Here is a 16,732-nt window from a genome sequence, read left to right on the forward strand (position 1 = left end):
CGCAAATGGAAGAAACACAAAAGAACTGTCAATCTCCCTCGGCCTGGGGCTCCATGCAAGATCTCACCTCGTGGAGTTGCAATGATCATGAGAACGGTGAGGAATCAGCCCAGAACTAAACGGGAGGATTTGTTAATGATCTCAAGGCAGCTGGGACCATAGTCACCAAAAAAACAATTGGTAACACACTACGCCGTGGAGGACTGAAATCCTGCAGCGCCCGCAAGGTCCCCCTGCTCAAGAAAGCACATATACATGCCCATCTGAAGTTTGCCAATGAACATCTGAATGATTCAGAGGACAACTGGGTGAAAGTGTTGTGGTCAGATGAGACCAAAATGGAGCTTTTTGGCATCAACTCAACTCGCCGTGTTTGGAGGAGGAGGAATGCTGACTATGACCCCAAGAACACCATCCCCACCGTCAAACATGGAGGTGGAAACATCATGCTTTGGGGGTGTTTTTCTGCTAAGGGGACAGGACAACTTCACCGCATCAAAGGGACGATGGACGGGGCCATGTACCGTCAAATCTTGGGTGAGAACCTCCTTCCCTCAGCCAGGGCATTGAACATGGGTCGTGGATGGGTATTCCAGCATGACAATGACCCAAAACACACGGCCAAGGCAACAAAGGAGTCGCTCAAGAAGAAACACATTAAGGTCCTCGAGTGGCCTGGCCAGTCTCCAGACCTTAATCCCATAGAAAATCTGTGGAGGGAGCTGAAGGCTCGAGTTGCCAAACGTCATCCTCGAAACCTTAATGACTTGGAGAAGATCTGCAAAGAGGAGTAAGACAATATCCCTCCTGAGATGTGTGCAAACCTGGTGGCCAACTACAAGAAACGTCTGACCTCTGTGATTGCCAACAAGGGTTTTGCCACCAAGTACTAAGCCATGTTTTGCAGAGGGGTCAAATACTTATTTCCCTCATTAAAATGCAAATCAATTTATAACATTTTTGACATGCGTTTTTCTGGATTTTTGTTGTTGTTATTATGTCTCTCACTGTTCAAATAAACCTACCATTAAAATTATAGACTGATCATTTCTTTGTCAGTGGGCAAGCGTACAAAATCAGCAGGGGATCAAATACTTTTTTTCCCTCACTATAGATAGGAACGTTTAAAAACACTTGGGAGAAAGTGGGAGAGTGAGTGAATGTGTGTGTGGTGGCGGGAGCGGTAGTGTAGCGGTTAACGCGCTGCGATACGAACCCGGCGACATGATGTCGATTCCCGCTCACGATCCAACACCAGTGACGATTATCTGAATCGGTCCTGTGCCTCCCCTGGGTCGACTCAGCCAAATAAGTAGTTGGTGCGATGCGTGAACATCGCTACTGGGGAGACAAATGTGGCCGGGCGTGGTGCTGGCCAACCACCCCATTCGTGCGCCATGCCGGCCTTCATAGGTGCTCGCTAACAGCTTGCATGGCAGCGCGCTAATCACTGCGCCACCGCTCCCCACAGACACACGCGCACATACACAGACACTTCCATCACAATGTAGGCACGCACGCACATAAGTCAATCTTCAAAATAAACGTACAGTGCTGCCCAAAAGTTTGCACCCAACACGAGCGTCTGAGTGGCTATTCTATGGGAGTGACCCCCAAAGAAAATCACTACAAATCACAAACATCGCAAGTTCGCTTCGCTTTCCGGTGATTTTATCATCATTATTGTTAGTTTAATGAGCTGGAAGGAAATGCCGCCACCACCCCGTCTCCACCCCCCTCCTCCTCCTGCCAGGGTCTCTCTGCACAGTCGCCTTTTCCGCTTCCCTCCCCGCTTATAACGGGCGGAGTGAATCCCATCGGTTCCAAATCAGCACGAGCGCAGCTCACGGACACGGAGCGCGCGTCTTGCGCTCGCCTTCTTCTCTCTCTCTCTCTCGCCGTGCTAAAGATATCTCATTACTTTACTTAGAGTGCCGTCGATGGTGTCCAGCCAGGGAGAGATATCGTGATACTTAACACAACAGCGAGAGACCATAGAGCGAGAGAGAGACTGAGAAAGAGAGAGTGTGTGTGTGGGACAGTGGTTAGGGTATAGGAATTTGTGTGGTCACCGTGTTTAGAGGAGTCAGCAGCAGCAGCGGCAGCGGCAAAAGCAAAGAATAGCGATATCATCGCCAGTCGCAGTAATAGCAGCAACAGCGGCAGCATCAGTAACGGCAGCATCATCGTCATCATCAGCTGCATCATCTTCATCGTGATCATCAGCTGCATCATCTTCATCGTGATCATCAGCTGCATCATCTTCATCGTGATCATCAGCTGCATCATCTTCATCAGTAGTCAGCAGCCATGGTCGCCTTGCTCATGTGCCTCGCCTCACTGCTTCTCGATGTCGTTTGCGCTACGCCGACCACCTTCGTGTCGTGCTCTGGTAGCAGCTGCTACAGCCTCGTCAAACATCAGCCGCAGCAGCAGCACTTGGACTTCAACGCGGCGTCGACGGCGTGCGAGAAGACGGGAGGACATCTGGCGATCGTGGACACCGAGGGAGAAGCAGAGCTACTGGGCAGACTCATGCGCGCGATCGAGGAGGAGACGCATCGCTCGTCGTCGTCGTCGTCATCAGTCCCGCGATCATCATCCCCATCGTCGCGGAAGTCCAGCAGAGCTCCCGAGTACTGGATGGGCCTGCGTCGCAAGGGCTGCAGGATGGACATGAAGGGTCCCTTACGCGGCTTCTCGTGGCTGGCGCGCAGCGAGGCTCGAGTCGCTGCCTCCCATTACGAGAACTGGCTGGAGCAGGGCTTGACCTCGTGCACCCGTGAGCTCTGCGCCTCGCTCGTGCTCGCGACGGCCGACGCGCCGCCGGGTTGGAAGTCGCGCTTCTGCAAGAGTCAAGCGGTGCAAGGGTTCGTGTGCGAGCACCCGGTGGGGGTCCGCGTGGCCTCGGGGTGCGGACCCCTCTCGCTGGCAGAGGGGCTCCGAGCCTCCACCGTGAGGACGAGCGCGGGCACCGCACGCTACCGCGTGCCGTGGGACGACCGCGGCGCGGTGAGCCCGCTGGGAATCCTGCCCGTGGGGAGCAAGGCCGTGGTGGTGTGCGGACCGACGTCCGGAGGAGGTGATGGCGGTGATGACGACGACGATTATGATATTGGTGGTGGTGACGGCGGTGGTGATGTTGCCGATGGGATGGCGAACGCCGTTTGCAGCGGAGGCGCGGGCGTTGACGCCGAGTGGAAGGTGAGCGAGCCGCTGCCCTGCCTGCTGCAAGCTATCATCAACAAGGACCTGTCCTCATCCTCCTCCACCTCCTCCTCCTCCTCCTCCATGTCGCCGACCTGTCCGCCCGGGTTCGAACCCGCGCAAGGTCGATGCGAGGACGTGGACGAGTGCGCGCGCGACGACCCCTGCCAGCAACAGGGCCTGTGCACCAACACGGAGGGCGGCTTCGTGTGCGACTGCGTGGAGGGCTACCAGCTGGTGAACCTCACCGAGTGCGAGGACATCGACGAGTGCGAGTACGAGCCGTGCGACGAGCACTGCGTCAACACGGACGGCTCGTACGAGTGCACGTGCCCGCGCGGCTACCAGCAGGACAAGAGCGGCCTCGGCTGCCACGACGTGGACGAGTGTGACCTGGGCGCGCACGCGTGCCACCACGTGTGCAACAACACCGAGGGTGGCTACGAGTGCTCGTGCGACGAGGGGTGGCACCTGGAGGCGGACAACGTCACGTGCACGCCCGACCGAAGCCTGCTGGACAGCACCACCACCACCACCACCACGACGACGACGACGACGACGGATCGGGTGAACATCACCTCGACCGAGTCCACACCCAACCTGGCGTTCCACGTGCTGCTACCCGTTGCTATCGCCCTCGTGTTGGTGGTGATCGTGGTGTGCGCCGTGGCCATGGTGCTGCTGTGTTGCCGGGGCAGCGGCAGCGGGAAGGCGAAGAGGCGGCGGCAGGAGGAGGAAGAGGAGCAGGCACCGCAGGGCGAGAAGAAAAACGAGTACGTGTGGCTGGCGACTCAAGGTGCCGCGCAGGGGGTCAAGGAGATGCCGAGACCGTCGGCTCCCACGCAGGTTCACCACGAGGCCGAGCGGGAGCTCAAGCCGAGGGGCCCGGACGATGTGGACGAGACGCGCCACTCGAAAGCCTGAACGTTGTTCTCCGCGTGGCTTGTCACGTGCGCACGTTGAACTTTGTTCGCACCGTACGTATGCCAGCCGTGCTCTTCGGAGGTGATGGGGGAAGGACAAAAAAAAACTAGGCACACGCAAAAAAAAGTTCTAAAGAAATTCGTTTGTCAATATAGGTGATTTTAAAAGTGCGTGGTTCCCAGTGGCTTCATAGTATCGGAGGGAAGAACGTTCCAGACGGCCGCAGAAGCGCATCTGAAAGGGCGCGATGCGGTGACCGCCGCCTTTGTTCGATGGCCGCAGCCAAAAGCCGCTGCGAGGATGGTCGCAGTTCGCGTGATGGTTTCTGCTGTTTGACAAGAAAGTGTTCATATAGAATGTTTGTATATTTCTCTATTTTATTGCTACGCTTAGCGTGAAACATCAAGATGATCGTGATGGCGATGCTTGCTTTGTTGTGAGTGATTTGTGCGAGTGGTTGATCTTCATGATTGTTGATACGTATGCTCACGATGTTGATGATTGATGGCGATGGTTTTTAATTATCGATTGAAACGATGATTTGGTCGGTGTGAATGATGTGTGGTGGCTTGTGAGTGTCACTTCACCATGTTCAAAGGACGGGCTGCCCTTAAAGATAAATAGATACATCTCCATGCCAAGTGTCGTTCAAACCACGAGTGTCAATTTCAGACCTCTCTTGGCGGCAAGTAAACGAAGACATTTCATTTGCATTGCAGCTTCAGACTGACTTTGAAATGTCAAATAATGCCTCTTTATGAAACAATGCCATTTTATCAAACAATGCCCTTTCATATTCTTAGCTCTTTCTGTAAAGTCACGTTGAAGGGAACAATAAAATAATAAAATATATATATAACAATAAAAATTCTCACGACGTTTCGACCATAACACAAACGGTCATCACACCATCAGATGACCGTCATCACACCTGAGGGTGTGATGACCGTTTGTGTTATGGTCGAAACGTCGTGAGAATTTTATTGTTTTATATATATATTTTATTATTTTATTGTTTCCCTTCAACGTGACTTTACCGAAAGAGCTAAGAATATGAATTACTGCAGTCACGAAAGCTTTAAATAAAAAAAATGCCCTTTCATTAAACAATGTCATTTTAATAAACAATGTCCTTTTATCAAACAATTATCTTTTGTCAAACAATGCCCTTTTAATGACCAATGCCCTCTTATTAAACAATGCCTGTTTATCAAACAATGCCCTTTTATCAAACAATTCCCTTTAATCAAACAATGCCCTTTTTTCAAACAATGCCCTTGTATCAAACAATGTCCTAGTATCAAGCAATGCCCTTTAATCAACCAATGCCCTTTTTATTAACCAATGCCCTTTTACTACTCCCGAAGTAAATCATTGACACACGACCGAACCGAGCAATATGCCTCCGAGATGGTCTCTGGGGTGGCAAGGTGGGGCGGTGGCGCAGAATCTTGCCAACGAACGGCGTTGCCCTCGAGATCAGAAGAACGTATCACGACAAGTAATTATAAGCACAACAATATTGAAACATAATAACATGATGATAATACCAAACATTGACCAAAGAAAGACTCGCCCCGGTACGACACTCTGAAGTGTGGCCTATTTGCATCCCATCAGCAGCGAAGAGCGTTCACATCTGTGACAAAGAGCTTGATAGCTCATAGGATTCTTTCCGACATTAAAAAAAGATTGCGATTCCGTGAAAAAAACGGAGAAGCAGGAGAAACCCTGGCATACGAGGGGGAGAGATTCGTTACTGCCATCTCCTGGTAAGCCCTGGCTGGTGGTGGTGGTGTGGTGGTTATGATCACCATGCGATTGCTAACCAGGCTCAGCACCCGCTTAGATCCCGAGTGATGACGTTAACGGACGCATTCGATGGCGATTTGTCCGTGATCAACGGTGCATGCCTTCATGGATAGACCGGTCTCCGTCATAGCAACGCGGAATGACCATCAACGTACTCGAGGCCGCTGATGAAAAATGGGCATTGAGGAAGGACGCACGGTTAAGGCTTCGTGAACGTATCGTCGAGGCGAGATTTGTGACAATCTGAAAGGGCCGAGCTGTTTCGTAACGATACACACGTTTGTTGCAATAAGCTTCCCCGTGCCGATGTTGACGCCGCGTGAGCTACGCGGAACGGGCTGGCTCACGTCGCTGCAAGGCGATCCGCAAGCCGTGCGCTCTGTCGCGCGTTGGCGTTCCTCGTGCATTCACCACGCCGTGCATTACGCACGCCGAATTGCTACGGCGCGTGAAGCAGCATTGGGCATCGATCGATATAGACATCGGCTCACGCCTACACGCAGATCACGTGACCCGCGCGCAGCCACCTTGACTCTGGACCCCCCCTCCTCCTCTCTCTCCCCGCTGCCGCCCACTGTGAAAACAGACGTCGCTCTTACTCCTGCTCACTCCTTCCTCCTCTCTTCTCTCGCTCTCCCTCTCATCATCACCACCCTCTCATCATCACCACCCTCTCATCATCACCACCCTCTCGTCCCCGACAACTTGATCCGGTCATTCCTTCCCCCCCACCCCCACTCCTCCTCCTCCTCCTTCCCTTCCTGCCCAGCGCTCCTCCTCATTCTTCTCCCCGCTGTCCTCATCTCGAGCCGTGCCCTCTCTTCCCCCTGCCGCTCTCTGCCGCTCACCCTGCTGCCCTGCTGCCCTTTTGTGCAACTGACTCTACTCCCCCTTTGCCTGGTGGTGGTGGTGGTAGAGAGGCCACTGGTCCTACAGTTTGTATTTAAACTATGACACCGTGCATGGTCCAGCAAGCAACCGCATGCGTTCCTGACTTTGTGTGTTGTGTTTTTAAATTTGTTCCCGTGGCTTACATCCTTGACTAGTGGTGCCACCACGGGTACACATATTTCACGTGTTTAAAAATGCACGGAACACCAGCAGCATTAATAATAATAATGAACAACATCATCATCATCATGACCTCATTACTACATTTGGCATTTGGCCCATTCCTCATTGGGCAGGTGCTGTCACGAAGCTAGAAGCAGCTGTGTTTCACAGACCGGTATAGCCTGCCACGAGTGGGGCGCTGGGTGGGTTGGACACACGTGTGTACGTTGAACTTCTTTTGCACCGTACGTAGCCAACCGTGCTAATCGGGGTAGCAGTGTTGAGTCTATGGGTAGCAGTGTTGACTCTATGGGTAGCAGTGTTGAGTGTATGGGTAGCAGGGTTGAGTCTATGGGCAGTGTTGAGTCTATAGGTAGCAGTGCTGAGTCTATGGGTAGCAGTGTTGAGTCTATGGGTAGCAGTGTTGAGTCTATGGGTAGCAGTGTTGAGTCTATGGTAGCAGTGTTGAGTCTATGGGTAGCAGTGTTGAGACTATGGTAGCAGTGTTGAGCCTATGGTAGCAGTGTTGAGTCTATGGTAGCAGTGTTGAGTCTATGGGTAGCAGTGTTAAGTCTATGGGCAGTGTTGAGTCTATGGTAGCAGTGTTGAGTCTATGGTAGCAGTGTTGAGTCTATGGCAGCAGTGTTGAGTCTATGGGTAGCAGTGTTGAGTCTATGGTAGCAGTGTTGAGTCTATGGGTAGTGTTGAGTCTATGGGCAGTGTTGAGTCTATGGGCAGTGTTGAGTCTATGGGTAGCAGTGTTGAGTCTATGGTAGCAGTGTTGAGTCTATGGTAGCAGTGTTGAGTCTATGGGCAGTATGTATGTATGTCGAACTTCTTTCGCACCGTACGTAGCCAACCGTGCTCATCGGAGGTGCGGGGGTGGACGGGACGATGTTGCTCTGTGAGTTTGATCCAGTGACGGCCAGTGGATTCGACAAAGCATTGTAAACATACCCATATCAGCATTGTCATTAGTCTTATTATACGTATGCAATGGTATTGGTGAAGAATGGCTTGAGCTGCGATGCGTTGCGTTGGCTCTGTTAACGCCGCAACAGCTCCCAGCGGCGGTTCTCTAGAGGCGGAGTACGGACGAATGAATGCGCGTGTCTATAACGCCACGCTCTTACACTTGACAAACACAACAACAACAACAACTACCACGACGACCAAAGCACTCTGTAACACGTGCTAAATTAAGGGCCGACTCGTGACTCAGATCGTGCAGTTTCACAGAAGGGACGCCATCGGTGCTTTGTAATAATAGTCATAGTTGCAATGTCGTGTAGCTCGTAACGTTTTCCTTCACTCTCAGAGAGAGAAAGAGAGAGAGGGGGGGGGGGGGAATGATTAAAGAGAAATAATGATTCCGTGGGAAACTACAGACAAACAGGGGAGACAGCCAGAACCCGTACCAACAATTGCCCAAGTTCTGTGGTCCTATACGTATGCGTGTATGTTGAACGCATTTCACACCGCACGAAGCCAACCGTGCTAGTCGGAGGGGGTACGCGTGTGCCAACTCCATCCATGCGTGTTTACGGTGACAATGACGATGATGGCAGTGTTGGACATGTCAACTCGCATTTCGTAGTTGTGATCAGTATCGAGGAAGGACGCTAACGTAGGAGGCAGGACAGCCGGGCTGTGGACGTGTCAGGAGGATGACACCAAAGAGCATCCAGGCAAAAAGCAATTGCAGCGATCGTGGGAAAGGGAAACGTGTGGGTTGTGGTTTGGTGGTGGAATTGACGACGGGTAAAACAACATGTAGACTCGTGGAAATGGACGAGTGGAATGGGAGGCGACACGAGCACGGATAAGATTGACGCGGGGCCATCCGGCAATGCCAGGTGGCTGCCCAGCAGGGCGTCGCTTGTCCACCTCTCTCGCGGGGGTCTGATGTGCGGGCGAATGTTTACGACGTTGTGTGCTGGACACGATCGCCAACAGTGAAGGGCTGATTGGGTTCAGTGATGGAGTCGTGCTGCTGCTGCTGCTGCTGCTCGATTTAAAACCGGAAGCAGGTGGATTGCTTCAGTTTTCTGGCAAATCGCGCGATGGTGCTGGATGTAATTATTAGCAGCGAAACGTCGTACTGCTCATCAAATGGCAAACGCTGTGGATGTACTCTCCACGACACACCGGTGGGCTGAAGTAGTAACTATTTGGCGTTTTGTTTACGTGACAAATCCCTTACTAATTGGCTGTGTCGGGTGGTGGAGGGTTTCAACACATTTATACTCACTCCATCTAACACCAAAAACGAGGGAGGGGGGGGGGGGTCTGCCCCAACGGGCTGCACGGGAGAGAATAACAGATGGGTTACACGTGGACGTGGGCACGGATTCGGTGGCTAGGAGATGTTAAATTCCGCGCCTGGTATACAGGAATTTGTGGGTTCGATCCGGACCCTGATGCCTGCTTTATATTTGGAGTTTGCGTGCCTCTCTCTCTCTCTCTCGCTCATCATCACCACGATGGCGATGAGATGTTAACTCCCTGGCCTGATATACAGGAAAACGTGGGTTCGATCCCTGACCCTGACGCGTGTTGTATATTGGGGGTTTGTATGTCTCTCTCTCTCTCATCGTCACCACGGTTGCAAGGAGATGTTAACTCCCTCGCCTGCTATACTGGAAGGCATCGGTTTGATCCCGGCACTGACGCTTGTTGTATATTTGGAGTTTGCGTGTCTCTCTCTGTCTTCCCCCGTGGTTGCGTGGATTTGTCTTTGTTTTGATATCCGGGCTCCTCCGGTTTTTTTTTATCCCACTGCATTTAGAATCAACGTCACGCGTTCCGAGTTTTTGGCCGCTATGAATGTCCACGTGATGACGAGCCACTTCGTTGAGCTATCGCTTGTGATGGCCAGATCGCTTGACTTGGTAAAAAAATATATACAGAATTGGTAATAGTCAATATTCGGGTTCGGGCTGTGGTGGTTGGTTTGTTGATGCGTTTCGTTGCATCGATGACTTTTTCACGAATTGTCAATTTTTGCTGACTTACCCATTGTATAAATTGTTAATAATAAGAAGAAATAAAGCTACTATGATTGACTACTATATGCAATTCTTTCGATCGCTTCTCATTTCATTCCTCGACCCTTGCACTACGTGAAGCGCCCTAAGCTACGGCGCTCTATAAATATAAAGCAAGATTAAGATAATCTTGTCTCGTCATCATTACGTCTGTAATTCACGTTGAACTTCTTTCGCACCGCCCTACGTAGCCAAACGTGCTAATCGGAGGTGGGGGGGGGGGAATTGACGACAAACACCAAACACAACGATAAGCAAATTTTGATTTAAAGCTTTCGTGACTGCAGTAATTCATATTCTTAGCTCTTTCGGTAAAGTCACGTTGAATGGAAACAATAAAATAATAAAAAATATATACAACAATAAACCGACACACCTGATGACGACCGTTTGTGTTATGGTCGAAACGTCGTGAGAATTTTTATTGTTTTATATATATTTTATTTTTTTACTGTTTCCCTTCAACGTGACTTTACCGAAAGAGCTAAGAATAACAATGATAAGTAGTCGTTATCCACTGCTGGATGAATGTCCCCCAACCAACGTTGAAGGCATCGCTCACAGCCCCGCAAGCGATGCCGCACAATCCATCTCAGTCTTTACACACGCAGCTGATTTCATCGGTTTAAAAAAAAAAATTCAAAGCTCACCCGTATAGCCTTACAGCAGGCTCTAGATTTGAAGCTTTCGTGACTGCAAGGATTCATTCTCTTTGGGTTTTTTTTCGGTAAAGTCACGTAGGTAAAATAAAATAAATTACAATTAAACCACGACGTTTCGGAGGCAACACAAGCTTCCGTCTTCAGGTGGAACAGTCACAGCAAGATCGCTGCATCCGAAACGTCGTGATTTAATTGTTTTCTTTGATTTTAATTCATTTTATTTTACCTACGTGACTTTACCGACAAAAAAACAAAGAGCATTACAGCAGGCTGTTAGGGCAAGTGCCGCTTACCGAGCACACATCAAGGCCAACGCGACACACGAGCTGGTGGAAAGCCAGCACCGCGCCCGGCCGCCTTTGTCTCCCCGGTGCTCACTCGAGGTTTGAGTCGACATGAGGGGGGCACCCGGCAAAATGATGTCAGCCGTGGCCGGGAGTCCAACTCAGGTCGCCTGGGTTCAAATCCCGGGGCTCTAACAATCGTGATGGGACATCACACACACGCACACGCGCGCGCGCGATGTGGTGGTTTTGTCGCTGTTTGGCTTGATTCATGCTTAGTTTATGTTGCGTCAGATCATCGTGGAGCTAAAATGACGTCACAAAGCTCTGCCCCCAACCCCCCCCCCCAAAAAAAATATATATAAAAAATGCTTCAAATCGTTTTCAACTATTGTAACTGTTGTCATTGTAGTGCGTATTTAATGTGGCCCAGCACTCTGATGTTGTAGGAAAAAACATTTATTTTTTAAAAAAATAATTAAGGAGAACGTGTTGTCTATATTTTTTTAAAGTTGCGCATTTTGATGTGACGTCAAATTTCTCAACCCCCCCCCCCTCGTCGTCACACATCGTCACGAATGTCTGACCCCCCCCCCCCTTTAGGTGCGTGACGTCATTTATGGACGGGCCCTAAAGTCTATTTGCTAGTCATAACCCTCCGCCAGCCGACAGAGCCAATCAAAATTCAATCAGCCGCATCACGTGGACTAATACTATTAAAATCGATTTGGTTTCCGAGTCAAACCGGAGTGGGGAGGAGGAGGGGTGAATGTTGGAAATCCCAAAGAAAGTGTTGATAATAAAGTATTAAAGCTTTCGTGACTGCATAAATTACTCATTGGTTTTTTCGGTAAAGTCACGGATGTAGAAATACAATAAAATTATATTAAAACAAAAAACAATCACGACGTTTCGATCACAACGCAAGCGATCTTCATCAGGTGTCAAGAACAAATCACGGAGGTCAATACAACAAAAAGACGAGAGACGAGAATTCAACAAACCTGAAAAAAACATTATGTGAAGCACATCCAGTCAGGCCAACAATACAGTTAGACACTTCCTGGCGGACCGCCAGGAAGTGTCTAACTGTGTTGTAACTGTGTTGTAACTGTGTTGTAACTGTGTTGTTGGCCTGACTGGATGTGCTTCACGTAATGTTTTTTCAGGTTTGTTGAATTCTCGTCTCTCGTCTTTTTGTTGTATTGACCTCCGTGATTTGTTCTTGACACCTGATGAAGATCGCTTGCGTTGTGATCGAAACGTCGTGATTGTGTTTTTGTTTTAATATAATTTTATTGTATTTCTACATACGTGACTTTACCGAAAAAAACAATGATACTTTTTTTAATGCATCTGTTCGTATCGAATTCACGTCAGTATCTCGAGTAACAATATCAACTTTTCACCTTTAATTTTTGCCGTGTAGATTTTTCGGGCACACACTGTATATGCGTGTGCACGTGTCTAGGATGTGTGTGAATGGAAACGCAAAAAAAAAGTGTTTTGTTTTAGTAATGTGTTCTAAGTGTAGGAATTCGTTATTATAATTATAAACTTGGCGACCGGGTGCACTTTTGCGAATGATAAATCCATTCCAGATGTGACCGTGCAAGACAAATGGGCTGTCTCCTTCGGACCGTAATCGACACTCGTGGTCTAGTAGCGTTCTCCGTCACACTGAAACGCGTAAACAAACGACAACTCCACTCACGGCACGAGAAGTAAATCCAATTCAAAGAAACAATCGCCAACGTGAACACGCATCATGCACTGACTGCACATGTTGCAGCCGTGTGGGATAGCGTGCCCGATAACACCTTAATATATAGAGGATCGCAGACCTTGGAAGGGGTGGTCTTGCTGCTGCTGCTGCTGCTGCCTTATTCCCCGCGGGTCGTCCCCGCACCTCTGAGTCGTCCTCTCGTCGACAGTGAGCGAATAGTGTGCGCTTACAAGTCGACACTTAATGTTGTTAAAATGATCAATGTTGAAATGTTCCCGGAAAGAAAAAAATAATAATCATGTTTTCAACATAGGAACACAATTCATCTTATGCCAACTTTTTTTTGTTGTTGCAGGAGCTATTCCTTGCCCAAAATATATCGACACATGAAGCAATTGGCGGGACCCCGGGGTCCCATCGCTGCCCCGGGGTGGGAAAAACCCGCGTAGCGACACGGGTCTCGTCGCCTTACCGACAACAAAACTCTAGCGGTCAATCGATTGGCCCCCGTCGAGAGCTACTCGGAGACACTGAGTTTCGTAAAAAGTTGCAAAATTACATAAACACGTTAAATTCACTGCCCGGGGGGGGGGGGGGGGGGCGGTGGGGCTCGCCTTGGCAAAGGAGCTGAGGATCGACGGCTGACAGGAGGGCGTCGTCGCCCCCCGGGGCTTGCGTTTGACCGGTGGGGTGGCGCCCATCGTGTTGATAGTCGCCTGCTGATTCTGGCGCTTGTTGTTGGCGCGGCGAGTCTGGGCGGGCGGCGCGTTGCTGTCGGGATCACGTAGTGGGGCGGACTGAAAAATAATAATTATTATTATTCACCTGATTTTTGCGGGATCCCGGGGTCCCGCCAAAATGATTCATATATCGGCAGGGTGAATTAATCACGGAAAACATTCATCATCATCAGCAGCAGCATCAGCAGCAGCCATGATCTATCAACTGCTGGATCATGGCCTTTCCCCCAGCCGTCACGAGCCGTCACAATCTCGCGACACGAGAACGGTAATCCGCTTGGCGCCCGCACCAGAACCAATTTCATCGCTCCGTCTCCTTTGGTCGTGGCGCTATGCGGCGCGTTCCATCCTTTGGCTGTGACTCTGTCACTGTTCTTGGCCAAATCGGCCGTTATCCTTCTGAGCAACTTTTGTGAATTGGTCAATAAGATGTGTCTTAGGTGGGCACGTTCTCCCGTGCATGCCTTAAACAGGGTGTACTACCGACTAAGACGTATCATGAGATCTCGTTTACCAGTATCAAAGAATAAAAAGTTGGTATAGGTTTTACCCTTTCTGGCGATACAACAGGTGTTAAGATTCATAATAAAGGTTTTTGGGTTAGATCGCGTTATTTATAAATGTGTCGTAACCCTCCACCACCCGACACGGCCAATCAGCAAAAAAGTGTCACGTTGACAAAAGACAAAATAGTTCACTACTTTAGCCCACCGGTGTGTTGAAGAGTGAATCCACAAGAGTGAATCCACAACATTTACGACATTTACAGTTGTAAATGTTGTGGATTCACTCTTCAACACACCGGTGGGCTAAAGTAGTGAAATATTTGTCTTTTGTCAACGTGACACTTTTTTTGCTGATTGGCCGTGTCGGGTGGTGGAAGGCTACGACACATTTATAAATAACGCGATCTCACCCAAAAACCTTTATTGTGAATAATATTGGTAGCAAAAGCCTCCCACGCGTTAAACTGAAGTGTTAAGATGTTCAAACACCAAATAGACACCTTTTGCAAGGAATCATGTCTGCATTAACCACAGGAACTTGTGGTGAACATGCGAACACACGTGCTTTGATGATATATGCCTTGTCTTTGGAACGGATTGGCCTAGACCAGAGACATCTCGATCAGAAGAATGCACCTCGACAAAGAAAATGGAATTGAATGTGATAAGTGTGCAATGAAACACGGAAGGGAGGTGCACGCTGAGAGTTATATCGAGAGACAGAGAAAGGAACACGTGGATTAGAGAACACCCGCAAGGTACAGGAGACATCACCATCACATTGATCTTCATCCAGCAGTGGATAGGCCATAATGATGACGATCACACTGAGAGACAGAGGAAGGAACACGTGGATTAGAGAACACCCGCAAGGTACAGGAGACATCACCATCACATTGATCTTCATCCAGCAGTGGATAGGCCATAATGATGACGATCACACTGAGAGACAGAGGAAGGAACACGTGGATTAGAGAACACCCGCAAGGTACAGGAGACATCACCATCACATTGATCTTCATCCAGCAGTGGATAGGCCACAATGATGACGATCACACTGAGAGACAGAGAAACGAACAACCTGAATTAAAGAACAGAGACGCAAGGTAAAGACATCGCATTCACGTTTAAGAGGAGCGAGCGTGGATGAGTTCAGGGACACGTCGAGAGAAGATGGGTCGCTGGAGCGCCAGTCAAAGGAGAGAGACAGGACCTCCACGGTGGAGAGACGGAGCGATGAAAGGAGCTCGTGCTGCAGGCGCTAGGTGGATCATGTTTACCATCGCAGGATTGAGAGAGGAGGAGGATGCGGCGACGTCAGGAGGAGGCTTTCATCCAGCAGTGGATTGATCATGGCTGATGATGCAGACGGTGATGATGTCGGGTCTTTAACCTTGTTTAGATTATATGAAACGTGGTGGAAAAAAAATGAAAAATAATCATGTTGGGTTATTCAACTTTACAGGCTGGAAGCCATAAAACCATGTCAATAAAATGGGCCCTTTTATTATCACGTGGGTAAGGCGTTTAAGACAGTGTCACGGGTGACGTCACAACCTACACAATGTTTTATATTTCATATTGATTACAATACGTTGACGTGTCCCCCCCCCCTCTCTCTTGCTGCTTTAATACAACTGGACGTTGCCACAGTGGCGGCGTGACGGTTCGCACCACTGGCCTTGCAATCCAGACGTCGTCGGTTCGATTCCGTATCACGGCGCGGTCGTTAAAACAATTTGAGTGGCGGTGGGATGTATTAACACCCTCCCAGCCCATTACCCCAGCCGCCTCTGTTCGTAATCAGATATATTTATTTATACTGGAGGAATCCGATGAGCTATACAGTACAGCTCTCTTTCACAGATGTTCACAGGAGTGCTAAGCATATGTAAGGTAAAATAAATCACGCAGAAATACAAATACAACTTAACTATCGATTTAAAGCTTTCGTGACTGCAAGGATTCATCTTCTTTGGTTCTTTCGGTAAAGTCACGTAGAATGAGAATAAAATAATAAATTGATAAAAATAAAATAACACAAAATTCTCACGACGTTTCGGCCACAACACAAGCGGCCTTCATCAGGTGAAGGGACGAGACTGTTCGCTCCAGCGCTGTCCTCCAGACAGTCTCGTCCCTTCACCTGATGAAGGCCGCTTGTGTTGTGGCCGAAACGTCGTGAGAATTTTATTGTGTTATTTTATTTTATCAATTTATTATTTTATTCTCATTCTACGTGACTTTACCGAAAGAACCAAAGAAGACAACATAACTATTTTTGTTTTATTGTACCAGGTTAAAGCCCACTGAACTATTAGCTACTTTTTCAGAAGCGACCTGGCCTACAAATGGTAGCTCAACGAAGTAGCTTACCATGTGGACATTTATAATAGGCAAATAATATAAATAATCTAAACGCAACGTATAGAATATTCGCAGTGTGGTGGGGGAAATGTGCCGCTACTTCCTATCACTGGCAAGAGTGGAAGAGTAGGCCAAGTAGCCTCCGGAGAGGAAGGGCCATTGAGCTAAGCAACTCTTTTTTTATTTAAAGCTTTCGTGACTGCAGGGATTCATATTCTTGGTTCTTTCGGTAAAGTCACCACGTAGAAGGGAAACAATAAAATAATAAAAATATATAAAACAATAAAATTATCACGACGTTTCGACTGCAACACAAGCAATCATCATCAGGTGTTAAAACCACAGCAATAAAGTTTTCACACCTGATGATGTTTGCTTGTGTTGCAGTCGAAACGTCGTGAGAA

At 49.0% G+C, this 16,732-nt stretch overlaps 1 protein-coding gene across 1 annotated transcript; it reads left to right on the forward strand.

Annotated features, from left to right (window-relative positions):
* The first annotated feature begins 1,751 nt into the window (after nt 1–1,751).
* On the forward strand, nt 1,752–10,069 carry LOC116953914 (thrombomodulin-like). Its single transcript, XM_032974220.2, has one exon. The coding sequence runs from the start codon at nt 2,311–2,313 to the stop codon at nt 4,129–4,131; it is 1,821 nt and encodes a 606-aa protein (XP_032830111.2). The 5' UTR covers nt 1,752–2,310; the 3' UTR covers nt 4,132–10,069.
* The last annotated feature ends 6,663 nt before the right edge of the window (nt 10,070–16,732 follow it).

The sequence above is a fragment of the Petromyzon marinus genome, chromosome 53 (genome assembly GCF_048934315.1).
Source record: "Petromyzon marinus isolate PM22_M1 ecotype Great Lakes invasive population chromosome 53, UKy_Petmar_22M1.pri1.0, whole genome shotgun sequence".
Classification (NCBI taxonomy): Eukaryota; Metazoa; Chordata; class Hyperoartia; order Petromyzontiformes; family Petromyzontidae; genus Petromyzon; species Petromyzon marinus.